The following is a 26,335-nucleotide window of genomic DNA, read 5'->3' as shown; positions in this document are numbered from 1 at the left end:
AATCGTCCCCGTTTGCTTGGGTTCAAAAAAAGAAGGCTTTAAGAATTGTGCACTGTTGCAGATCTGGTTATGTTGTGCTTCTACCGCAAACACACAGATTAAATATTCTCTTTGTTCATATTGAAGATGTTGAAGGCTAAATTTAGATCAACGAGCTTCAGGGCGATTTTGCAACAGCCTTTCTTTGTGCATCTCTGTTGCACCTGTTCACTTTGTGAAAGCCCTGCAATTTCTTTATCTAATGTTTGACTTTCGGACTGTTTTTTTGTTGTAACCTCCTCACCTCACCAAAGAATTCTCATCGCTTGTTTCTATAGTGTCTAGTGCCATCTAGTGCCAGAACACGTGAAGGTGAACCACAGACCCCTTCTTTTCTCCCATCAGTTCTTTTCCCCAGCGTCTCTCCAACAGACTGCCAGCCAATTTTGCTTGAAATTAATATGAATGTTTCTCCCACAAGAAATCTCCCTCATTTCCATCATAAAAGCTTCACTGTAAGCATTAGTAAGTAACCAAATGTTATCCTCTGCCTGCTCTCTTTGTGCTGTGCATTATTTATTGGATCTGCTGAATACGTTTGGTAGGGTGAGGAGAGTATGTTTTCGCCTGTCCCTTGAGCAGCTAATCCGGATTAGTGGACATTAAAAGCACCCGTCTCAGTTGCCCCGCGGGCTCCGCGGGGTGATACAGCTGCCTCGGTCTCCTTTAGGACTGAACCGTCCGTCTGCCTGCTGCCCCATTAAAAATCCAACATAAACGCACTCATAGAGTACAAGAAATATGCAATAAATGCATTAATTGCATATAGTGCAAATGCATAAATTGTATTTTGCTGTCCTAATTATTCATGATTATATAAAGGGATCTTTACACAGTTGAGTTAAAGGGTTAGTTCACCCAAAAATGTAAATTCTGTTATTAGTTACTCACCTTCACGTTATTTCAAATCCATAAGACCTTTGTTCATCTTCGAAACACAAATTAAGATATTTTTGATGAAATCCGAGAGCTCTCTGACCCTGCATAGACAGCAACGCAACCACGTTCAAAGCCCAGAAAGGTAGTAAGGATATTGTTAAAATAGTCCATGTGACAACAGTGGTTCAACCATAATTTTATTAAGCTACGAGGATACTTATTGTTTGCAAAGAAAACCAACATTATGGTTGAACTGCTGCTGTCACATAGACTATTTTATTGATTTCCTTAATACCTTAAGTACCTGTCTATGCAGGGTCAAAAAGCTCTCGGATTTCATCAAAAATATTTGAATTTGTGTTTTAAAGATGAATAAAGGTCTTACGGGTTTGGAACGACATGAGGGTGAGTAATTAATGACAGAATTTACATTTTTGGGTGTACTATCCCATTAAGACTGCTCAGTGCCAACTCAAAAGTCAATGTAAAGACATAATGGTAAGCTAAATTATACCTGTTCTGACTCACCTCAGCCCCTTTTAATCACTGTGTAAATTGTTGTGTATAAGCAGCATTAAACAGTCTATGTGAAGAGACCTAAATGCCACTATTAAAGTGCTTCTGTGCCACTTTTGCCTTTAGAAGATTTTATTATTTACATTCAGCTTTGTTTCTCCCTTAAGCTTGCTCTCAGCACAGACCTGTGACCTAATTTTGAACCACTGATTTAATGTATACATTTTGGTGTTTTGATTGATGTACTTGATGTGCTGAATTATCACCATACTGGTGAAATAACGCACTCCATCCAGCAGGGAGAGACATTAGCACACTGCTTTATATTTTGAACTAATCGTGCTGGACGGGCGGGACTTTCCTTTTTGGTATGTGAATGACTGTATGCAAGTGAACTTTGGTTAGATTCGATTTCCAAGATTGAAATCATTCAAGTATTATTTATTTGTTTGGTTTAAGATATTTTTCCCAAAGCAGTATCATTAAATTACAATGGTTTGTCTACATTCTTGTTTGTGAGCAGGTTTAAAAGTTCAACGGAAATTCACAAGCTTTATAAATAACTTTATTGTATGTTTGAAATACAGAGAAAAATGGCTTGAAACTTAAATAATAAGAATTTGGTAATTCTTAAAGGGATAGTTCACCAAAAAATGAAAATTCTGTCATTGAAATACCCTCTTGTCGGTTAAACCCGCAATACCTTTGTTCAACTTCAGAACACAAATTAAGATATTTTTGATGAAATCCAATAGCTTTCTGACCCTCCAGCAAGAGAAACTACCACGTTCAAGGTCCAGAAACGTAGTAAGGGCATCGTTAAAATAGTCCATGTGACATCAGTGGTTCAATCTTAATTTTATGAAACTTTTATGAAAGCTGAATAAAGTCGTTATTTTTATTTTCTTTGTGCACAAAAAGTATTCTTGTAGCTTCATAAAATTATGGTCCTTACTACCTTTCTGGGCCTTGAATGTAATAGTTGTATTGCTGTCTATGCAGGGTCAGAAAGCTCTCGGATTTCATCAAAAATATCTTCATTTGTGTTCCTAAGATGAACAAAAGTCTTACAGGTTTGGAGCGACATGAGGGTGAGTAATTAATGACAGAAATGTCATTTTTGGGTGAACTATCCCTTTAAGATGTGAGTTCATGTTAATTTTTATGTATGCTTTTAAATAACAAATAAATTTAAATGGGAAAATCTATGTCTAGGTAAATTTAAGTGATACAATACTGGGAAAAGTTCATGAATAATCACTCAGAAGCATTCTGTAAGCGCTATTTGCATTGTTACAGTGGTTAGTTTATTAAAAGAATTATGCAAAACATGTAACCGTAACAGTATGCCTATAAAATCTCTACTAAATGTGTATTAACATCTATTAAATCAAATTACATTTACGGCATATTTTCTGTAGGTAGTAATAGTGTGGCCGTTTATTTATATATATATATATATATATATGTGTGTATGTGTGTGTGTGTGTGTGTGTGTGTGTATACACATACATACATACATATATATTTATTTATGTGTATTTATGATTTTAGCAGGTGCTTTTATCCAAATTGACTTACACTGCATTTATGCGTTCTTTGGAAGTTGAACGAATGATCCTTTTGCAGGTTTCCATGCTAAAATACATACAAAAATATCACTCTCTTAGTCATTATGATTTCCGATTATGATTTCATTATGTTTTTTTTTCCGACAGAGTAACCGTGCAACAAATGACAGCTTTTTTCTCATGCGTTATCATGTGTTAGCATCTATGCTTTGTCACAGCGAGCTATTCTCACCAACCTCATGTTTCTTTTTCTGCCCTGAGCCTTCTACCGACTCTGATAGAATAACTAGCCTTTGGCATATTGGCATATACTGCATCGTGGCCCCATTTACCCCCAACCTGCTCTTCTAGGGCAAGACCACAGCCCTGCAGGATTTGGAACTCCTGCTGTTCATCTCAGCTGCTCCTAAATACTTTTTACTACATTCTACAGTCTCAGCTTTGAATAACTAGTGACAGCTGCTGAAAATGCACGGCTGTAAATCATATACCCCTAAACAATGAAATATCTGTAGGCGATGACATTGAATGTAGATAATCATAAGGTTCCTCAGAACATTTTCTCTACTTTTGTGGCTAAGTGTATTGTGACTCAGCATAATAGACATGGTTTCGAAACCATATAATAAAGACCTCTCTTTGTTTTTGTGTGTGTGTGTGTGTATTAGTGCCAATGCGGTGAGTAGTCGGGATGGATTGGACACAGAGACAGGGACGGAGTCTCTCCAGAGCCAGCGGAGAGAGCGGGAGAGGGAGCGAGCTCACAGGAGGGCACGAGAAAGTGAGTGTGAGTGACTTTGAGCAGATTAAAACAGACCGGTTCGCACACTATACACACATCACATATCATGTGCCAGGGATCAGGAAACATATGATACATATGAGATTGTTTGTAAAGGGAGTTCTTGCCCCAGGTGTTTCCCCAGGTGATGAGTGTCTGTCAGGAGCTAAGCATTCCAAGCACAGACACGCGAGACAAAAAACAAAAACAAAAGCTTATGAGTAGGTGAATGTGTTGTTGTTTTAGGACAGTTGCTGCTCAGGTAGTAATATTTACAGGTGGGTCATTATAAAATGTGTTTTAATTAGTTTTGTAAGGTGAGTTTAATAGTGCCAATTTGTCAATTAGTATCAGAGGTAGAGACAGGCTAAAAATGGCATCAAACATTAAATGTTGTTTTGTAATATATATTAACAAAGTTTTATATTTAATGTAGAGTTAGTTCTTTATTTTATTTTACCATTCAAAAGTTTGGTGTTGGTAAAAATGTAAAAATGTTTTAAAGTATCTTATGCTCATCAAGGCTGCATTTATTTGAAAATACAATAAAAACAGCGTTATTGGAAAATAGAGGTAGAAACAGGCTAAAATCGGTATCCTCATGACATTAAAAAAACACCAACCAATAAATGTTGTTTTTTAATATATATTAACAAAATTCTATATTAAATGTAGAGTTAGTTTATTTTATTTTATTTTATTTTACCATTCAATATTTTACCATGGTGTTGGTAAAAATGTAAAAATGTTTTAAAGTATCTAATGGTCATCAAGGCTGCATTTATTTGAAAATACAATAAAAACAGCGGTATTGGAAAATAGAGGTAGAAAAAGGCTATATCGGCATCCTCATGACATTAAAAAAACACCAACCAATAAATGTTGTTTTTTAATATATATTAACAAAATTTTATATTAAATGTAGAGTTTTATTTTATTTTATTTTATTTTATTTTACCATTCAGAAGTTTGGTGTTGGTAAAAATGTAAAAATGTTTTAAAGTATCTTATGCTCATCAAGGCTGCATTTATTTGAAAAAACAGCAGTATTGGAAAATAGAGGTAGAAACAGGCTAAAAACGGCATCCTCATGACATTAAAAATCACCAATCATTATGTTGTTTTTTTAATATATATATTAACAAAATGTTATATTAAATGTAAAGTTAGTTCTTTCTTTATTATTTTATTTTAGCGTTCAACAGTCTGGTGTTAGTAAAAAATGTAAAAATGTTTTTGAAGTATTTTATTCTCATCAAGGCTGCATTTATTTGAAAATAAAGTAAAAACTGTGATATTGTAAAATATTATATTATTAAAAATTTAAATGAGCAGACATAATCTAAGTGTTTAGCATCATTACTCCAGAGTTCAGTGTCACATGATGCTTCAGAAATCATTCAAAATGATGATTTGGTGCTCGATAAATATTACTTTTTATTATCAGTGTTAAAAACAGTTGTGCTTAATGTTTCTGAGTTCTTTGAATAGATAGTTTAAAAGAACGGCATTTATTTGAAATGGAAATCTTTTTTAACATTACAGTCCCTTTCGATTAGTTTGCTGAATACGATTTTGTTCTTTGGGAAAAAAAAAACAAACTTTTAAATGGTAGTGTATGACAAAAATAATTCCCATAAAAGTGACTAAATATTGAAGTAATTTCCCTCTAATATTCCTTTAACGTCATCACTTTTAGAGCTCCACAGTTGTCAGAGGGTGTTGCAGGATGTAGCTGAGTTTTTCCCAAAATGTCCTTGTTCTGTGGTAGTTTACTTACTTAAAACCAGTACAGAGAGTTTGTTTTTGTTGGTGTGCATGCTGATTTGAGCACTGGGTAAAGAGCGGTCACTTGGAAATCTAAAAACTTCCTTTTGCACGGAAAAATATTCTGTCATCAGCAAAGAATGTTCTTGGCTCCTTCTAGGTTTTTTTGCCTGTAATGAAAATAGATTAAAGGTTTATGTGTATTGACAGTAGATTTCAAGGTGATTGAAAAAGTCCGAACTGGATTGTCTACATTGTTGAACCTCATTATCTTGAACGGCCTCTTACTGTATAGAAAAGTACAGGATTGCTTCCTTCTCACAGCTATCTGATGTATTTGTGGAAGCCCCACTGTTTCTCCGGTTCTGTCCATGCTCTTCCTCTCGATTTCTCCTGCTGTTTGCACCTCATTAGTGCCAAATGCATTAATTAGTGTAGCTTCATTAGCAGCGACACCGTCAGACACAAGAGACAGATGGAGGTGTTTGTGCGCTTGCTGAATATACTGATGATTTATGTATATTTGTTGAACCCCTGTGTTTCTGACTGTCTGTTAGAGACATCAGACTCCCACAGGGAACTTCTGGAGTGTAGTGTTGCTCCCCAACACTGGTTTAATGGTTGTGATCCACACTATACCGGTGTTTTTTGAGTCTGTCTTTAAAGTATCTATTCGTTTAGCATGTGTATGTCTGGAGCAGTCGTGTAGCTGTGCGGTGTGTCTCAGGGGTTTTTGGATGTAGAACGTGCGAGAAATGTGTCAGGTCAGCTCCCCGTTTATTCTCCAGAAATAGTCTTGCATAGTACTCTATTGCACTTATTGTGCACTTTATATTGCACGCACTACCATGATAAAATATATATTAAACGAACATGTATATATATATATATGTATATATAACCAAGAAGTCTCTTCTGCTCACCAAGCCTGCATTTATTTTATCTTTGATCTAAAAAGCAGCGTATATAATAAAATAACTGCTTACTATTTGAATATATTTTAAAATGTAATTTATTTACATTTGATCAAAGCTAAATTTTCAGCATCATTACTCTTCAGTGTCACATGATCCTTCAGAAATCATTCTAATATGGTGATCTGCTGTTCAAGAAATTTTTCATATTTTTATTAATATTATCCATATTTAAAACTGCTGAGTACATTTTTTTTTCAGGATTCTTTGAATAGAAAGATGCAAAGATCAGCATTTATCTGAAGTAAAAAGCTTTTGTAACATTATACACTATACCATTCGAAAACTTGGAGTTAGTATAATTTATTTAATTATTTTTTAATAGAAATTAATACTTTTATTTAGCAAGGATGCTTGTTGATCAGAAGTGATAAAAAAGACATTTATAATGTTATATTTAGATTTCTATTTCAGATAATAGATTTCTAATAGATAATTTCTAATAATAGATTTCTATTTCAGGTAAATGCTGTTCTTCTGAACTTTCTATTCATCAAAGAAACCTGAAAGAATTCTACTCAGCTGTTTTTAACATAATAATAATAATAGTAATAATAATAAATGTTTTTTGAGCAGCAAATCAGAATGTTAGAATGCTTTCTGAAGAATCATGTGACTGGAGAAATGATGCTAAAAATTCAGCTGTGAAATCACAGGAATAAAATACATTTTAAAATATATTCCAGTAGAAAACGGTTAAAATATTTCAAAAGTTTACAGTTTTTAACATAAATGCAGGCTTGGTGAGCAGAAGAAACTTCTTTAAAAAACATTATAAATCTTACTGTTCAAAAACTTTTGAGTGGTAGTGTACATTAAAATAAATAAGTGAACACACACACGCACACACACACACATATTTGTGTTCTTGTCATGATTTCAAAGTTAAAAAATCTTTTATTTCAAAGTTTATACATTATTTTGGATACAGTACAGCCTTGGTGAGCTCAAAAACCTGTTTTTTAAAATCTCATTTTGTATTTGATCAGAATTTAGTCTTTTATATTGTATTTTTATTTTAACAGAATATATTATTATTATTATTATTATCTAATACATACTGTGTATAATATATATCAAATATATTGATTTGTATGATTTTTTTTTTTTTAAATTAGTTAATTTAAATTTTAAATTTTAAATTTTAAATTTTAAATTTAGTTAATTAACTGAAATCACTTTGCAGTTTCATTTAGCTCTTGGTTTAGAAAAGCAGATTTACTTTTTCTAGGGTGACCATACATAACAGGAAAACAAAACCTGGATATTTTAGGTAATGTAGGATGTGTCCAGGAAAAAGAGCGTGTATGGTCGCCCTACTTTTTCATTTCAACAACAACAGATGCAAAATTCTGATGGCTTTTGCACTCACTTTCTGTCATGCCTGCGGATTCAGAGGGGGATTGTCAAGGTTGTCCCGGTGCTGACCTCTGCTGGGTGTGAATCGATGAAGAATATGTGTTTGGTTACTAAGGACAGGTGTGTGCCCTAGGGGCAGAAGGAGCGAGAGACGAGATCTCTTTTCTAGCCTCAGGCGCTTATCTGTTAACCATGCTGAGCCACCAATATTAAGTTTCCATTTTGCTGTGTGGTGCACATGTAGGTGTTGATTTGTTTTGGGTTTGGCTCGTCTTTAGGTTAAACAAGATTTCGTGAATTCATCTTTGTGTGGAGTTTCGCTGTCAACATGAATACACAACAAAATGACAGTTTTTCTTTGAGAAGAACTTTACCGTTAAACCATCAGTTATCAGCGGCAGGTGTGCCCAGAGGCTTATACAGTATATGAGTAGTATATGACTTCACCCTTGCTCAGGGCCAGTTTATTGTTTTACACACTCCTGCACCAGTAAAGTGGAAACTGATGCGAGGGCACGTCTGATAGACAGATGAGTTCCCGCGTAAAGGAGGTTACGTTTCATTGAGCTCTTGAAATGCTGCAAGCTAATGAGAGGTGCAGCACTGTAATGAAAACTGTGCAGCAGCGGAGGTAAGACAAATGCATCTCTCTGATAAAAAGAGTATTTTGTGCAGATATTTTCAGTTTAAAGTAAATTGCATGATTTTATCATAAACGTTACGATTTCTTTTTGCTTGATGTGCACCACCCCCTATAATTAATTTGAACTGATGTTGTATGCAAAGAAAAAATGTAGTTATGTTGTTAAAAGCTCTATTTTGTTGTATGTTGATGCTGCGAATTTTTAGAACTATCTAGAATGAGCTACTGATAAAGTAAAATTTTAGTTATAAAGTTAAGATAAATACAAGTAAATAACAAGATTATATACTTCAGGACATTTATTATTAATAATAATAATTTTATTATTGTCATACTAATTACAATGAAATGGTATTTCATTTAGAAAGAAAATATATATATATATATATATATATATATATTACTGAATGTAAGATTATTTATTTATTTCAGCAAATTTATTTCAGTGCATATACTCTTAGTATTATTTTAAAATTAAATATGGTATTTAATAAATAATTTCATGAAAATGTAATACATTTATATATATATATATATATATATATATATATATATATATATAAATAATATAAGATTATTTGTAAGACTTTATATATATATATATATATATATATAATCTTACAAATAATCTTATATTATATTTTATATTTAAGCATTATATATATATTGCTTAAATATAAAATATAAGATTATTTTTAAGATTTTATTAGTTATCTATTATTTATTATAACTAATATACTCTTAGTATTATTTCAAAATGTATTAATAAAATATTTAATAAATAATTTTTGTAAAAACAGTAACAAATAATTATATATATATAGCACTATATTATAGTGTTATTTCTTAATTAAATGGTATTTAATAAATAATTTGATAAAAATAGTCATACATTTTTTTTATTTTGTTATATATGTATAATATTATTATTTTATCATTTATTATTTTATTATAATGTTTTAATAAAAAAAATATTATTTATTATTTGTTATTTATGTATTTTTTTTGTTCAGCGCATTTATTTTAGTGCGTATACTCTTTTATATATATATCTTCATATATTAAAATAAGTATCTTAATTATATAATTATCTTAATATATTAAAATAAGTATATTTAACTGGATTAGCGAACAATTCAGCAAATATAAAAAGCATTACTATACTATTTTATAATCTGTTTTGATTTTAGTATATTTTTTAATATACTGGTCACTTACATTATTATTGCACCTCACAGGCATAAGGTCATCTCCTGAAGTCCGATGTAGAGGAAACATTGTTTTGCTGCACACATCTTAAGCGAATTCATCTTCATCTTCCGTTATCTCTCTCTTTCCTGGCACAAACTAAACTGAGCCTAAAAGGACTCTGGAGAGGCTATAAATGCATTACCGACCTGTGAACCGTCCTTTCAGAAAAAAAGGGGTTCCTAATTGGCTGTTTCACTCAGCTGCAGGCGTGCAGCTCACCTCCCTGCCGGCCTCTGCCTGTACCCTTGATACCATTGTTCTGTGAACAGACATATGGCAGAAGAATGATAGAGCTTACTCTTATGTGAAGAGTGAAATGTGGTTGGCTAATATAGCTGTGATTCATTTGTGCGTACGAATGGCTGTGTGGAACATAATGGTCTGAAATGGGCACACCTGCAGTACTGGAATGTTTCGGTCGTTCTCGGGGTCCACAACGATCTTATCGTTTGGTCAGACCGTTTCAGCGCGTCCGATGCCACCCAGAAACGCAGCTTCGTCCTTGTCTCTGTATGTATACCCCAGCCATGTTTTCTGACTAAAAAAGGTCATAAACCTTCAGTTCTTCTGCATAACGCACGTATGATTGCACACTTTTATTCGTATATTGTTTGAAACATGAAACATCCTGACTCAATTCCATTTAAACAATGACTGTTCTTATAAGTCCATATCAAGACAAAACATCACTGTTTATCTAATTTGTCATTATGCCTTTCCCAGAATTGTGTACTGTTTTCTGTCTTTGAACTGTTATACTGTCACCTTCCTCTGCTTTTACAACAATGTCTTTTTTGTTTTCTCTCAGTCCCTCGCGTGAACGGTCACTCGAAATCGGAGCGGACCAATCGTGACTCAGCTGTTGGCTATGACAGTGCATCAGTGATGAGCAGTGAGCTGGAATCCAGCTCTTTTATCGACAGCGAGGAGGATGAGGATGCCAGCAGGTCAGACATTGCTCAGTGTTTCATTTCACAAGAAGTTAATATGAATTTTATTGGGCCAGAATGCAGGATTCATTTCCTTTCCAGAGAATGACTACTTATTTGCCCACTGGCATGACATTTCCCTCTAATTTAATTTGTAAAGCTGCCCAAAGAAATAAATATGAAATTGATCTTTAAAATTAAATTTGAAATATGGTTCATCAGTTGAAATCTTACATTTGTTCCCATAGTTCCCAATGCATTCATTAATCATTATTTATGTGTACTAAAAAAAAAAAAAAATCATTGAAATTTGCTGAAGATTACATTATCAGGTGTTATTATATTATAAGCCTCAATTAAATGAATCTCTAATTTCAAGCTGTAATAGTTATGATGCCCATATATTGTGCATCTCTAAAAAAAATTGCAGATATCCAGTATTCAGTATTAAACAACTTTTCCCACCTTTTTGGACATTTTGCCATTGACCTACACATTAGTTTTCTTCTGGTGTTTGATGTAACTTCTCATTGGTTTAAAATTAATTTTATTTAAATAATACTACTCAGTTTCTTCTTCTTCTCCAAAATGAATTGCATTTTTGAGGGTCTAAACATGCTTGAAAAATCATGAAACTCTGAAAATCGTGAAAAGTGGTGAAAATTTACATCTGACATGGGTTTCAGAAGTGGATGTGTTAAAATTGCCTGATAGCGCCACCTATAAACTTTCAACGACGTACCCCTCGAGCTACGTTTCACGCATGTGTACGAAAGTAGGTAGACACATGTAACACAGCAATACCTACAAAAAAGTCTCCGGTACGAAATCCGAAACCCAACAGGAGGTCTGTTATTTTGAATTTTCTCGTTAGTTAGTTAGTTAATTCGAGTTTTCTTCGCTTTTAAATAGGTTGTAAATGCGTCAGTTTGGCATCAATTGATTGAATGGACGACAACAAAACAGTACCACGACAGCTTGCTTATTTTAAACATAGTATGATTAATTTATTAACAAAATGAATAAAAATACACCATGGTATAGGCCTAATATAAAATAACAAAGTTTAATTATAAAAAAACTGAAAATCGCCCAACATGGTGGAACAAAATAAATAAGAAACAAATGTTTTTCCAATGAGTTTACAAAATCACCTTTTAGATAAACAGCAACAGTCAACAGGCCTTTCAAAATCCTAAATATTTTTAAAGCAGCTTTTGTATTTCATTTCAAAACTAAATCTTCCATCACCGCTTTGTCTTTATCGCGGTGCCACAGTGGGCAAGTGACGAAACCGGTGTTGCGGCTTAATACTGATTACCGCAAATTGACTACGTCGTGGCCAAACTTCGATGTTTCACCACGAAACAACAAGGTTTTTATGATTCAGGCATACAATGTCCGATCTGCACCAAAATTCACGTTTAATAAGAGTCGTGTCCTGAAGACATGCCCATGCCCATATTCAGTTATAGTCATGGGGCCACCTGCTGGCAACAGAAAGTGACGTTTTACGCTGTAACAAACTCCTCCCAAAGATTTAATAACATCAACATTATATTTGATATTTGAATTTAACATTAAAACTGCAACTATTCGATAAGACTCCTGGCCTGAACACATCTAAAGGCCAATATACTGTTACAATCATAGCGCCACCTGCTGGCAACAGGAATTTAACTTAAACATGCAATGTCCAATCTGCACTAGACTTAACATGTTTGGGAAGAGTTCTGGCCCGAAGACATCTAAAGGCCAATATTCAGTTATAATCATAGCGCCACCTGTTGGCAACAGGATATGTCATGATTTACACTAACTCAGGCTTACCATGTTCAATCTGCTCCAAACTTCACATGTTGGTTCAAAGTTCTGGTTTGAACACATCTACATGCCAATATTCAGTAATAGTCATAGCACCATCAGCTGGCAGCGGGAAGTTTGGCACATATAAATGACTTTGACATATTCCTCATATTTGACACATGTTAGCTGTTTTCCTAAATCCAATGGGTGGCAGTGAGCCAGGGTGCAAGGGCCCTTTCAACATTAAATTTTGGAAAATAAAATTGTGAATGCATGCTTCTGTCAGAATAAAAGTTATAATGTCAAAATAAATTATGCAGTACTCTGTTTAATTAAGAACTGGGAACTGAGAATTGACCTTAAAACGGAACTCATATTGGAGATCATGTTTGGCTACCAAAATAAAGCACTTTCATAATAACATCCTGCTTCATTAATGTAGCATTAAACTCTGCCGTGACCTCTCATTTTGTCTGAAGCCACAGACTTAGCAGTTCAACCGAGCAGAGCTCTTCATCACACCTCATGCGTAGACACAAACGCCGACGACGGAGGCAGAAAGTCACCAAAATGGACAGGGTGAGGACTTGGAGGAAAAAGCACACATCTCTGTGTGTTAGTGTTTGATCTGTACTAATCTTTTGTATGTTCTTTTGACAGTCCTCATCTTTCAGTAGTATTACAGACTCCACAATGAGCCTCAACATTATCACTGTCACTCTCAACATGGGTAAGAGCTTATTCACCAGTTTACTTCCTTCTGTTTTCCATCATCTGTCCCCGTGCCTCCACCCCCTTTTGTTTTATCTGTCCACTTGGCTAAACTGTACCTCCTGTTTTTTAAGGTCTAGTGTGCACAACAGTGCCCTAAATATAGATGATCACTTCACTGGAAACAGCCTTATCTCTTTTCCTCACAGAGAAGTACAATTTCCTGGGTATCAGTATAGTGGGTCAGAGTAATGACAGAGGAGATGGAGGCATCTATATTGGCTCCATTATGAAAGGTGGAGCGGTGGCGGCTGACGGCAGAATTGAGCCTGGAGACATGTTATTACAGGTAAAATACTCAGACTGTACTTTTAAGAAGAATAAAAATGATACGTGCGTTCAAGTAATTGCCAGTAGTCACAATGTTACTTAAAGGGAAATTCTGTCAGCATTTACTCACCCGCATGTTATTAGGTAAATACCACTTGAATGTTATCACCAGGAAAAACATTTTGAGTATATCCTCAATGTCGTTGCAAAATAGATAATTTACTCTAACAGTGATTCTATTAACAGAACTGAAACTGGCCTGTTATTGTAAGTCTCTTCTCTTTTTAGTTTCTAAATGCACTTGTGGAATTGTCAAAGTTTAGTTGGGTCAGCTCCCTGTGTTGTAGCCTTACTGTGCTTCACTCTCTTTTCTTCCTGGTATGAAAGACCTTTTGGGTGTCACTAACCTCAAAGGCCAGAGTGGTGCTTTCAGGTCATGTCATTTATTTACATAACAAGGGGTTTTCCTAACCCTAGTGATCTGATTTAGAAACCATCATGTTTAAATGACCCTGTGTTATTAGGTGAATTTTGCAGAATGATAACCAACTGATCAGAAAAAGTCACATGTATAAACAAACAGGCAGTTTCGTAGGCATTCTTTTGGAGAATGAATTCAGCTAAAAGACATTATTAATTACATACCATTTTGCTCCAGACTTATTTGAATTTCCTTCTTATGTGAAACATAAAAGGTAAAAGATATTTTTGATAATGTCCTGAACATCCCTTTTCATGCAATTACAATGAAATAGTACTAAAGATTCACTATGAAAGAAGTCCAAACTACTTAACTCAATATTATATATAATAGCTTAACGTGAGGAACAGGTTGTTGTTGACTTAAATTTTGATCTGTTTGTTACACATAGCTATCAGACTTCAGAATCTAGAGCGTAACATCATTTATGACTTTTATGATGCGTTTATGGAAGTTCTTAATCATTTTTGAGCTTGGGAGACCTAGTTTTCATTTACTTTCTTTTTATTGAAAAGAGTGACTAGGATTCCCTTCAGTTATTCTCCTTTTATGTTCTGTACTACTACTCATGAGTTTGAGGGAAACAAAGGATTGTTTGTTTCCTTTGTTAAAAAAAAAAAAAGAAATCTTCCATTTATTACTCACCCTCATGTCGTTCCTAACCCATAAGACCTTTGTTCATCTTCGGAACACATATTAAGATATTTTGATAAAATCCGAGAGCTTTCTGTTGTTATTTTTCTTCTTTGCGAACAAAAAGTATTCTCATAGCTTCATAAAATTACGGTTGAACCACTAATGTCACATGGACTATTTTAACAATGTCCTTACTGCTTTTCGGGGCCTTGAACGTAGTAGTTGCATTGCTGTCTATGCAGGTTCAGAAAGCTCTCGGATTTTATCAAAAAAACCTTTATATTTGTATTCCGAAGATGAACGAAGGTCTTGCTTGTTTGGAATTACATCAGGGTGAGTAATTAATAACAAAATTTAAGTTTTTGGCTAAAAAGTTTATAGTTTAAAAAGTTTAAATAAGTTTAAGCAATTATTAATGCATTAAATAATGTCAGGTTTAATTCCCCCAGGTCAATGACGTGAACTTTGAAAACATGAGCAATGATGATGCTGTCAGGATCCTACGGGAAATCGTCTCCAAACCTGGGTGAGGTTGGGTGCTACACTCCCAGTTGTTTAATAAATTGTCAGTAAATCTGTCGTAATGCTTTCTTTAAAAGATTAGTTCACTTCCAGAACAAAATTTACAGATAATTTACTTACCCCCTTGTTATCCAAGATGTTCATGTCTTTCTTTCTTCAGCTGTGAAGAAATTATGTTTTTTGAGGAAAACATTTCAGGATTTTTCTCCATATAGTGGGCTGCTGTGGTGGCCCTGAGTTTGAACTTCCAAAATGCAGTTTAAATGCAGCTTCAAAGGGCTCTAAACAATCCCATCCAAGGAAGAAGGGTCTTATCTAGCAAAACGATTAGTTGTTGTCTAAAAAAAATTTGTTTATATACTTTTTAACCTCAAATGCTCGTCCTGTCTAGCTCTGCGATGCGCATGCATACTCTGTGCACTCCGGTTCAATGCAGTTAGGGTATGTCGATAAACTCCCGTCACATTTTCTCCTCCAACTTCAAAATCGTCCTACATCGATGCAGAAGTACCGACCCAGTGTTAAGAAATTTAATGTGCAAAGAAGGTCAAACACCCTTTAAAAAAGGTAAAACAGCGATGTACGACAATATCGAAGTTGGAGGAGAAAATGAGTTGGGACAAGACAAGCATTTATGGTTAAAAAGTGTACAAATTGTACATTTTTCAAGAAATCCCTCCTTAGCTGGGATCATTTAGAGCCCTTTGAAGCTGCACTGAAACTCCATAGAAGTCCACTATAATTCCTGAAATGTTTTTTCCACAGGGGGGTGAGCAAATTATCAGTACATTTTTGTTCTGGAAGTGAACTAATCCTTTAACATTGTTTCATGTTGTCTTTCTCCTCTACAGGCCAATAAGCTTAACAGTGGCGAAATGTTGGGACCCCTCTCCTAGAAGCTACTTCACCATCCCTAGAGGTACCTTCTGCCTGCTATTATAGCAGCTGTATTATAGATGTATTACCTTTTTGTATTGTACTTAAATTCTGCTGTCTGTCTGTTCTCAGCTGAACCAGTGAGACCCATCGACCCTGCTGCCTGGATCTCACACACTACAGCACTTTCTGGGCCATACCCACATTATGGTATGATCAAAGTCACATTATTGCATTCTGGAGATCATTTGATAGTAGAACAGCAGATTTATCATGCTCAACACTGTTGTTCTCCCTCATTTCACAGAGTTTGATGATGTCCCCCTTTCAGTGTCAAAAACAGATATGGCAACTATTGTAAAGGTCATGCAGTTACCAGATTCAGGCCTGGAGATCAGAGACCGAATGTGGTTGAAGATCACTATAGCCAATGCTGTCATCGGTTTGTGCTTTTTTTTTTTTTTTTTTGCTGTGGTTTAAATTTTGTTGAATGAGAGGTACTTTCCTTGTAACTTGCATCAAGTTTTTGGTAATTTTTTTTGTATAATCAGTGTAATTTTTGTTATTTTTCTTATTGCTCAATCTCTGTTCCAGGGGCTGATGTTGTCGACTGGTTATTCTCACGGGTGGAGGGCTTCAAGGACCGTCGGGATGCTAGAAAATACGCCAGCAGTTTGTTGAAACATGGCTACCTGAGACACACAGTCAATAAAATTACCTTTTCGGAGCAGTGCTACTACACCTTTGGAGACCTGTGTCAAAGTACAGTCAACACACTGTTATATCATCAAGGCTACATTTACTTGATTAAAAATACTGAATTATTATTAAATATTATTAGAATTTAAAATAACTGTGTTCGATTTTAGTGTATTTTGAAGTGTAATTTATTAATGTGATGCAAAGCTGTTTTTAGTGTTACATGATTCTTCAGAAATCATTCCGATATGCTGATTTTGTGCTTAAGAAACATTACTGATTATTATCAGTTACAAACACTGTCTCTACTGTCACTTTTGATCAATTTCTTGTATCTTGCTAAATGAAAGTATTAATTTCTGTCAAACCCCCCCCCCCAAACTTTTGAACACTAGAATACCTTTAATACATTAAGATAAGATCTGGCTTAAAGGTTTAAAGTCAAAGATTTAGTGCTTAGAGTCATAAAACGTCATTAATAATACTACAATTAAATGTTGTCAAATACTGATAATTTTAATTCTATTTACATTCTTCTGGTTTTAGATATGGCTTCTCTCAATCTGAATGAGGGATCTAGTGGTGGAGGCTCTGACCACGATGGTCTCGCTCCTCTTCCTCCACCGGGAACCAACCCTTGGCCCCTCGGCGGTCAGCCCTACCCTTACCCAGGTTACCCCACTCCTCCACCAGGCTTCCCTCCAGGATACTCGGACCCTTGCCACAGTTTCCACAGTGGCAGTGCAGGCAGCCAGCAGAGCGAAGGTGGGTGTTTTTGTGTGTAATACAGTGCAATATATGATGCACTGATGGATAAAAGGGAAAACCCCTTTCCACGCTCGTCCCCACGTGAGCTTCCTGTCTGACTTTTTCTTTTGGTTTCAGGAGTGCCTAAGGATGTTAAGTAACAACTTCACATGTTCACATGTATTGTAAATGGAATTTATTACAGTAGAATGGAAACCATTAGTGGGTTTATTGTAAATCTACATGTAGGATGAATAGGTAGAATACTACAATATGTTCATGCAGATGAGTTTTGCTTTCAGTACCTGAATGAACACGGCACTTAGCCAGAATGACATCAATGGCACAAGGCTAGTAAATCATGTGCACATATTTGCATAATTAGAACACTTTTCAGTTTTGTCCATTCATTCAGAAAATATTACTTAATTACTATGTACTTACATTAAAATGTACAATGTACTTATTGTGTTCATATTGTATTGCAAAACACTTCTGCTGCCATTTAGGTGGGATACGGGTAAGGTTAAGGCCAGGTTTGGTGTTATGAGTAGGTTTAAGGGTGGATTAGGTTAAATTACAGTATAACTAGAAATGTAATTACATGCAGGTATTTTTTTAAAAACATGTATGTACACAGTGAGTGCATTGTATCATGATTAATTTAAATTACATAGTACATAGTAGTTAAGGCCACCTACTGTAATATAAAGTGGGAGCAAAAATCTACTATTATGACGTATTAGCAGTTGTTACTCTTGTAAATCAAATGCATAGTAAGTAATGAGTCAGATACAGGTAAACTAGAAGTAAACAAAGGCTGATGTTGCATTCATAATGCCATTGCTGGACAACATTTATAATGTGAATGATTGTAATTGATCTGTAATGTCGTTCGAGGAACTAGACATATTATAAGTTAAAGATTTAGGACAGAGTTAAATATTGACACCCGGATATATATAACTAAACAGCATGCCTGACAAAGTTGATATGGAAAATGCATTTTATTAAACATTAAATTCTAAAGATACACAGCACAAACAGGAAAAATTCTGATGGTTTTGTATTGTTGCTACTAAACTTTAAAGGAGAGACAATGATTTATAATGATTTGATTGATTATAAATTTTAAAAATATGATATATAATACATGAATAATAACGAGTAATATAGAATAATATAAAATTGAATTGCTTTTTCTGTAACTTGCACTAAACATTTTTAAAATACCTCTATCAAAGACAGAGTACAGCAAAGACAGTACATTTTTGAGATATTTTTACTATTTAAAATAAGTGTTTTCTATTTGAATATTTTAAAATGTAATTTATTCCTGTGATTTTTAAACCTGAATTTTTAGCATTATTATTATTATTAATAATAATAATATTATTTAGTAACATTATAAATGTCTTTATCATTTTATTTTATTTATTTATTTACTTTATTTACATTATTATTATTATTATTATTATTATTATTATTATTATAGAATAATAAGAGTAGAATTTTTTTTTCAGGTTTCTTTCATGAATAAAAAGTTCAGAAGAATGTTTATCTGAAATAGAAATCTTTTGTAACATTATAAATGTCTTTATCATTTTATTTTATTTTATTTTATTTATTTACTTTATTTAGTTCATTATTATTATTATTATTATTATTATAGAATAATAAGAGTAGAATTTTTCAGGTTTCTTTCATGAATAAAAAGTTCAGAAGACTATTTATCTGAAATAGAAATCTTTTGTAACATTATAAATGTCTTTATCATTTTATTTTATTTATTTACTTTATTATTATTATTATTATTATAGAATAATAAGAGTAGAATTTTTTCAGGTTTCTTTCATGAATAGAAAGTTCAGAAGAATGTTTATCTGAAATAGAAATCTTTTGTAACATTATAAATGTCTTTATCATTTTATTTTATTTATTTACTTTATTATTATTATTATTATTATTATTATTATAGAATAATAAGAGTAGAATTTTTTACAGGTTTCTTTCATGAATAAAAAGTTCAGAAGAATGTTTATCTGAAATAGAAATCTTTTGTAACATTATAAATGTCTTTATCATTTTATTTTATTTATTTACTTTATTATTATTATTATTATTATTATAGAATAATAAGAGTAGAATTTTTTACAGGTTTCTTTCATGAATAAAAAGTTCAGAAGAATGTTTATCTGAAATAGAAATCTTTTGTAACATTATAAATATCTTTATCATCACTTTTGATGAATTTAAAGCATCCTTGCTAAAAAAATATATATATATATATATATATATATAGATCACAGGAATCAATTACATTTTAAAATGTATTCAAACAGGAAGCACTTATTTTAAATAGTACAAATATTTCACAATATTACTGCTTTTGCTGTATTTTGAATCAAATAAATGCAGGCTTGGTGAGCAGAAGAGACTTCTTTAAAAAACGTATATTTTACTGTTCAAATACTTCACTGCTAGTGTATGTGAAAATATATTTATATCTTTATCATTGTTACATTTATTAAGTGTTGCAATTCTGTTTTCTTTAAATTAAATGACTTTATTAAAAAAAAAGTAAATAAGTCAATAAATAAATATCTGAGAAAATCTGATTTAACAGTAAGATCTCAAATGCCAACTATTTTCTTTTTAATTATTCCATTTTCAGAACTTCATCATTGTTGCTGTTTTCAGCTGGATATTCCATATATGTGGTATGGCCAGATGTTTAAATCATTTACACTGCTTATGCCACCCTTTGCATAATAGGCATGGTGGAGTTAGTACAGAGGTCACTGACCTTAGTTCACATCCAGAACAAAAATGTACAGATAATTTACTCACACCCTTGTCATCCAAGATGTGAGTAAATGTCATCCAAGGAGTGAGTAAATTATTGTTCTGGAAGTGAACTTCTCCTTTAGTGACTTCTTAACACCGGTTCAGCATACTCAAGTTTGGTTGCTACATAACATATGGTGGCATCACAGAAACTAGGGTGCAGGGTTGTTGTTTGTTTTTTTGAAGAACTTCTTGGTATAGTCGGTGTGGGAGTATGAGATAGAAAATCTGGTTGGGCAACTTGTCGTAATTCTGATGTTCCCTCTGTTTTGCTGGTCATATGTAGACTGATGGAAATTTCTTCTATTCATGGGGGATCCGGTAAGATTAGCACTCTCATTTAAACGTTTTCCCGCTCCACCTTTTCACCTTGACATCTTGTTATTCTAGTGGTTTATCTTCATATGCCGTATGACTCATTGGGGTGGTCACTGTGACTCCCCAGCTGTGTTGCTTGTTTGTGTTTCTTGTGTGGGCATGTGCAGTTTTACCCTCATTGTGCATGAGAATCCAACTGGTTCTCATTGTTTGATATGTAATACACTCACTCTTTTTGCCAAAGTCTGAATCAACTAGGAGCAGTTAAAATAAAAATTTCCATTACTGTACTGTATGACAGTACTGTATGACGTGAGTTGTCTGAAAAATTTAGGCCATCCATCATTTTGACGTACCTTCAGTGCAAATGCATAACCACCACAAAATGTTCATATTCGTACTGTATGGTTTTTGTTGATGTATTGGTGTTGTTAATACCCTCATGGTATTGATGTCCTTCACGTCGTATCCTAACCAGGTGTGACCCAACAACATTGCAGCCAATCAAAGCACAGATGAAGAGCGTAAAACTAAGAACATGTACCTTCGTTGATGCCTCTCTAGATGGCTTTTTAATGCTGTTTCTTGCCAGAAATGGGGGATTTGTATTTTTTTGCTTGTTTTTAGCATTACATGCTGAATATTTCTAAATATTTTGGCAATTTTGGCAGTTTCAGTAGAGACAGGAATGAAATGGGTTGTCAAAAAAATGATGCTGCACAGCATTAGGGACTTGTTCGATTTTTCGAACTTTCTCAATCATTCTCTCCTTAAATATATGCTTGATGTTAAATATACATGACCGGTGTAAAATTAGAGTTTGTTTTTTTTTAACGTTTTTGAAATTAGTTTTTTATTGGTCAAAATATTAATATATTTTGTATATAATATATTTTATTATAATATAAATTTAACTTATTCCTGTTATGACAAAGTTGAATTTTTAGAAGTCATTACTGCAGTGTTCAATGTCACATGATCCTTGAGAACTTATTCTAATTTCCTGATTTGCTGCTCAAGAAACACTCTTTTTATTATTAATGTTGAATACAGTTGTTCAGAATATGACACCTTGATACTTTTTCTTTTTTTCAGGATTCATGGATGAATAGAAAATTAATAAGAACATATTTGAAACATTTTTATAGCAGCATACACTACTCACCGAGCTAATTCTGTTCACCAAGCTTGCATTTATTTAATCCAAAGTACAGCAAAAACAGTAAAATTATGAAATGTTTTTACTATTTAAAGTAACTGTTTTCTATTTAAATATATTTTAAAATGTTATTTATTCCTGTGATTTCAAAGCTGAATTTTTAGCATCATTACTCCAGTCACATGATTTTTCAGAAATCATTCTAATATTCTGATTTGCTGCTCAAAAAAACATTTATTATTATTATTATTATTATTATTATTATTATGTTAAAAACAGCTGAGTATAATTTTTCCGATTTTTTTGATGAATAGAAAGTTCAGAAGAACAGCATTTATCTGAAATCGAAATCTTTATCATCACTTTTGATCAATTTAAAGTATTATTTTTATTTCATTTTATTGTATTTTATTTTAGAGCTTGACGGCCCCAGTCACTTCTATTATAAGGTAAAGAACGAGCAGAATATTTAAAAAAAAAATCTCTTTTTATGTTCAACAGAAGAGAAAGAATTTGAAAAAATTTTTTTAACAGAATGAGGGATTTGTTCAACTTTTGGCAACTTAAAACTATCATTTCTTTCCAAAAAAAAAAAAAAAAAAAAAAAAATATATATATATATATATATATATATAAAAATATTACAAAAGCTATTTATTTCAGATAAATGCTGATCTTTGGGTCTTTCTATTCATCAAGGAAACATTTTAGCAAATCAGCATATTAGAATGGTTTCTGAAGGATCATGTGGCACTAAAGACTGAAGTAATGATGCTGAAAATTTAGCTTTGATCACAAGAATAAATTTTTTTAATATATATTCATATATAAAGCAGTTATTTTAAATATTAAAAATATTTCACAATATTACTGCTTTTGCTGTACTTTGGATCAAATAAATGCAGGCTTGGTGAGCAGAAGAGACTTCTTTAAAAAACATTACAAATCTTACTGTTCAAAAACTCTTTACTGTCATCAATTTAATACATCAATGCTGAATAAAAATATTCAGTCCTTTCCAAAACTCTTCACCTCAAACTTTTAAAAGATAGTGTAGATGAGAAGCTTGATTTTTATCCAAGTGAGATTTCAAGTGGGTTGACACTGCAGAAATATAAATCAAGCAACTAACCAAACATAGATTTGCTTGTCACAGCTGTAATTCGAAATTCGGGCAACATAGAAAAAATGGCTGTCATTGCTTGTCGAGTCTGGTTAGCATATGGTTTTGTGAGGGAAAATAATACTACATTTGTCCAAGCACATTTTTCTCTCACCTCAGGCAGCAGAAGCAGTGGCTCCAACCCCAGCGCTGGCAAAGGACGGAGACCTTCCCCTCGAGAGAAGGACCATAAGGCACCGTGCTGTGGGGGCAGCGAATCAGAACTGGGAACATGGATTGGAAGGAGGGGTGAGAGGGCACCCAGTCAGCTGAGTCATCAAAGCCACAGCCGCTCTGCCACCAGTCACGCCCACTCAAGCCACAGCTACGCTCACTCTGGGTACAGCCACGGCCAGTGTCACAGCGTCTCGCAGCTTAGCCACAACTTCACGTACAGCCATGCCCCTTTCATTCAGCCCAATCATCTATCCTGTGCCCACAGTGAGAGAAGTCACGGCTCTTCATACGGCCCGCCGGGTCTTCCCCCTCCATACTGCCTCGCTCACCTCGCCCCCAAAGCGGCAGCAAGCAACAGCCCACCTGGGGCTCCTCCCGTCCGGGAGCTAGGAAACGTCCCCCCAGAACTCACGGCTAGTCGGCAGTCATTTCAACACGCTATGGGCAATCCTTGTGAATTTTTCGTTGATATTATGTGACAGGAGAGTGCCTTCAACCCCTTCAGAGCACAAGGCCTATTTCCCGCAGTTTGCTTCATGAATTTTTGCTACTGACGATCCCTGCACTGAGAATGTACAAACTGACAGCCCCATTTAAAGCGTTTAAAGGGACGGTTCACCCAATAATGAAAATTCTGACATTGACTCATTATACTTACTCATTTGTCACTTACTCATTTATCCACTTTCTTTCTTCTGTGAAACAAAAAATGCTGTTGTAATTGTTAACTAAAAGTATTAAAAATAGTTTTCAGTAATTGAAATAAATCTGAAATAAAATATAAATATTAGATAAAAAAACAAATGAAAATTAGAAATGTTCTCAAATAATTGAAAATAAATGAAATATAGAAATATTATCTAGAAATATGTAGAAATATATAAAAATAACTAATAAAAATGACAAATTTACATAATAAAATGACAAACTTTCAAATGAAGCCAATTAAAAGCATATACATAATGCTAAAACAACATTTCAACAGAAGAGAAGCAGATTTTACATTTTATTTCAATTATTTTATTTTATTTTTTCATAGCTTGACAGGCTCAGTCCCCATTCACTTCTATTATATGGAAAAGAATGGCCAGGATATATATATTTTTTTTTTAAATTCTTATGTTCAACAGAAGAGAGAAAATATTTAGGAAAAAAAAAATTTAATTAAAAAAAAAAACATAAGAGTAAGCAAACGATGGCAGATTTTTAATTTAATTTAATTTAATTTTATTTTATTTTTATTTCAGAGCTTGACAGCCCCAGACCCCATTAATTTCTATTATATGGAAAAAAATCAACCAAGATATTTAAAAAAATGTCTTCGGCAAAAAATGTGTTCAGCAGAAAAGTATTTAAGAAAATAAAATAAAAAAAAATAAGAGTGAGCAAATGATGGCAGATTTTTTTGTTTTAAATTTAATTTATTTAATTTAATTTAATTTAATTTAATTTAATTTAATTTAATTTAATTTAATTTAATTTAATTTTATTTTATTTTATTTTATTTAATTTAATTTTCAGATCTTGACAGCCCCTGTCCTCATTCACTTCTATTATAGGTAAAAAAAAAAAAAAAAAAAAAAAAAAAAACCCACCAGGATTTTTTTTTTTCTTTTTTACATTTCTTTTTGTTCAACAAAAGAGAGAAAGTATTTGAGAAAAAAGAAAACAATAGCAACAACTACATAAGAGTGAACAAATAATGACAGATTTTTCATTTTTAGGTCACCTGTTCCTTTAATGTCCATTCAATGTTGTTTTGATCACCGAAGGACACTAAAAAAAAGCACAACTGCAGAGTTAATTTAGACTCTGACACAAAAACTACAATACTGCAGTAGCAGCACAAGATAACACAACTAATAAGCTTTTAACAGGAAAGTCAGTGTATCAGACTGTCTGCTTCTTATACTCAGCTGCTCTGCACTTTGCACAAGTTAAAAGCCAGACTACTGGCACGACGGCTCTTTACATAGTCCGTACTTTTACACGTATCCATGCGCTGGATGATTTTTGTCTTACACAGTTGCATTTGACTCTATACTCCCAGAGTCATAACCCTGTTGACAATCAGACATCATAATGACAATTGATATCCCTAAACATCGCTGAATGTATTGTCTCGTGAGGCTACAACTCAAAATTCCCTCATTAGCTTGATAGCATGTTAAGCTATCGCTAAATAAATGTTTATTGTAATGTTGCAAAAACATCCATCATGAACTCCAAATGTATGTGATACATTTTTAACAATAACAAACAGGTGCTTTTCATAGAGTCTGTGACCTGACTGTTCAGATGTCACCAGTTGTCTTAGTATTTACCACTGTATTACGAACGTCACTGTACAGTTAATGCAGTAGAGTGCTAGTAGGCCCTGTGAGTTATAATATAGATATCAAAACAGGCAGATAGGCTAACCAAAGTCCCTTGACAATTAGTGAGTCATGATTTTTGTTCTAAAACAGCTGTTTTTATGGAGGAAAGAATAGGTTGTTTTTATGGTCAAATTTCTTGGTAAAGCAGTGAGGTGTTGTCTTCGTTCGTAACATTCTGTTCCATGAACTGACCTGTCTGCCTGAGCCAAGAGTTTGTCAAGCACTTTTGAAATGTAACTTCTGGGCCCTTTAGGATGAAACGCTGATTGCAGTGAAAGCTCTTTGCTTTATTGTTTCTTCACAAAAGAGGAATAATTGTAAATATGACAACATAAATATATTATATAAATATATATATAAAACTGAGAAAATAAAATTTATGTATTAAGAAGTGGCCAGCCATTGTCTTGACGCGTTTTTTTTCCCTTTCTTTATTTAAAAACAGATTGTTTTTTACTACTAAGAATTTTACTGTTTGGCCAAAAAACATAGGAGTGTCTGGAAAAGCTTAAGGCGGTGATAGTCTGTGTTTTGAATTAAGAAAGAATTTTCTCAGTCTTTTTTTGTCTGCATGATTAGTGCTGGTTCAACACCAGATCATTTTCAAAGAGCAGATGTCTCATGTCTACTCATCATTGTACTATGTGCCCAATATTTTACTAGACAAGCTCTGTGATGTGTGCGCTTATCTTGTATTATGAAACTTGAGAAGATTTTTCTCCACATCATAGTTTCTGTTTGGGATCATATTTCCAGAGCTTTGGCGTAGTAGTACAA

At 33.4% G+C, this 26,335-nt stretch overlaps 1 protein-coding gene across 3 annotated transcripts in view; it reads left to right on the top strand.

Moving 5' to 3' along the window:
• dvl1a (dishevelled segment polarity protein 1a) overlaps positions 1-25,956 on the top strand; it is a 45,940-nt gene extending 19,984 nt beyond the window's left edge. Inside the window, exons 4-15 of one of the 3 annotated variants that reach the window (XM_051096043.1) lie at positions 3,674-3,786; positions 10,589-10,727; positions 13,001-13,094; positions 13,176-13,245; positions 13,436-13,575; positions 15,123-15,199; positions 16,047-16,114; positions 16,204-16,281; positions 16,379-16,513; positions 16,666-16,833; positions 17,317-17,535; positions 23,124-25,956. In XM_051096043.1, the coding sequence (XP_050952000.1) occupies positions 3,674-3,786; positions 10,589-10,727; positions 13,001-13,094; positions 13,176-13,245; positions 13,436-13,575; positions 15,123-15,199; positions 16,047-16,114; positions 16,204-16,281; positions 16,379-16,513; positions 16,666-16,833; positions 17,317-17,535; positions 23,124-23,659 (1,837 nt within the window). In that variant the 3' untranslated portion in view covers positions 23,660-25,956. Of the gene's footprint in view, positions 1-3,673; positions 3,793-10,588; positions 10,728-12,994; positions 13,095-13,175; positions 13,246-13,435; positions 13,576-15,122; positions 15,200-16,046; positions 16,115-16,203; positions 16,282-16,378; positions 16,514-16,665; positions 16,834-17,316; positions 17,536-23,123 lie in introns of all 3 variants that reach the window. The other 2 variants (XM_051096042.1, XM_051096041.1) reach the window with 2 other exon arrangements.
• The last annotated feature ends 379 nt before the right edge of the window (positions 25,957-26,335 follow it).

The sequence above is a fragment of the Labeo rohita genome, chromosome 23, assembly GCF_022985175.1.
Source record: "Labeo rohita strain BAU-BD-2019 chromosome 23, IGBB_LRoh.1.0, whole genome shotgun sequence".
Lineage (NCBI taxonomy): Eukaryota > Metazoa > Chordata > Actinopteri > Cypriniformes > Cyprinidae > Labeo > Labeo rohita.
This window is presented reverse-complemented; position numbering and strand designations above follow the sequence as displayed.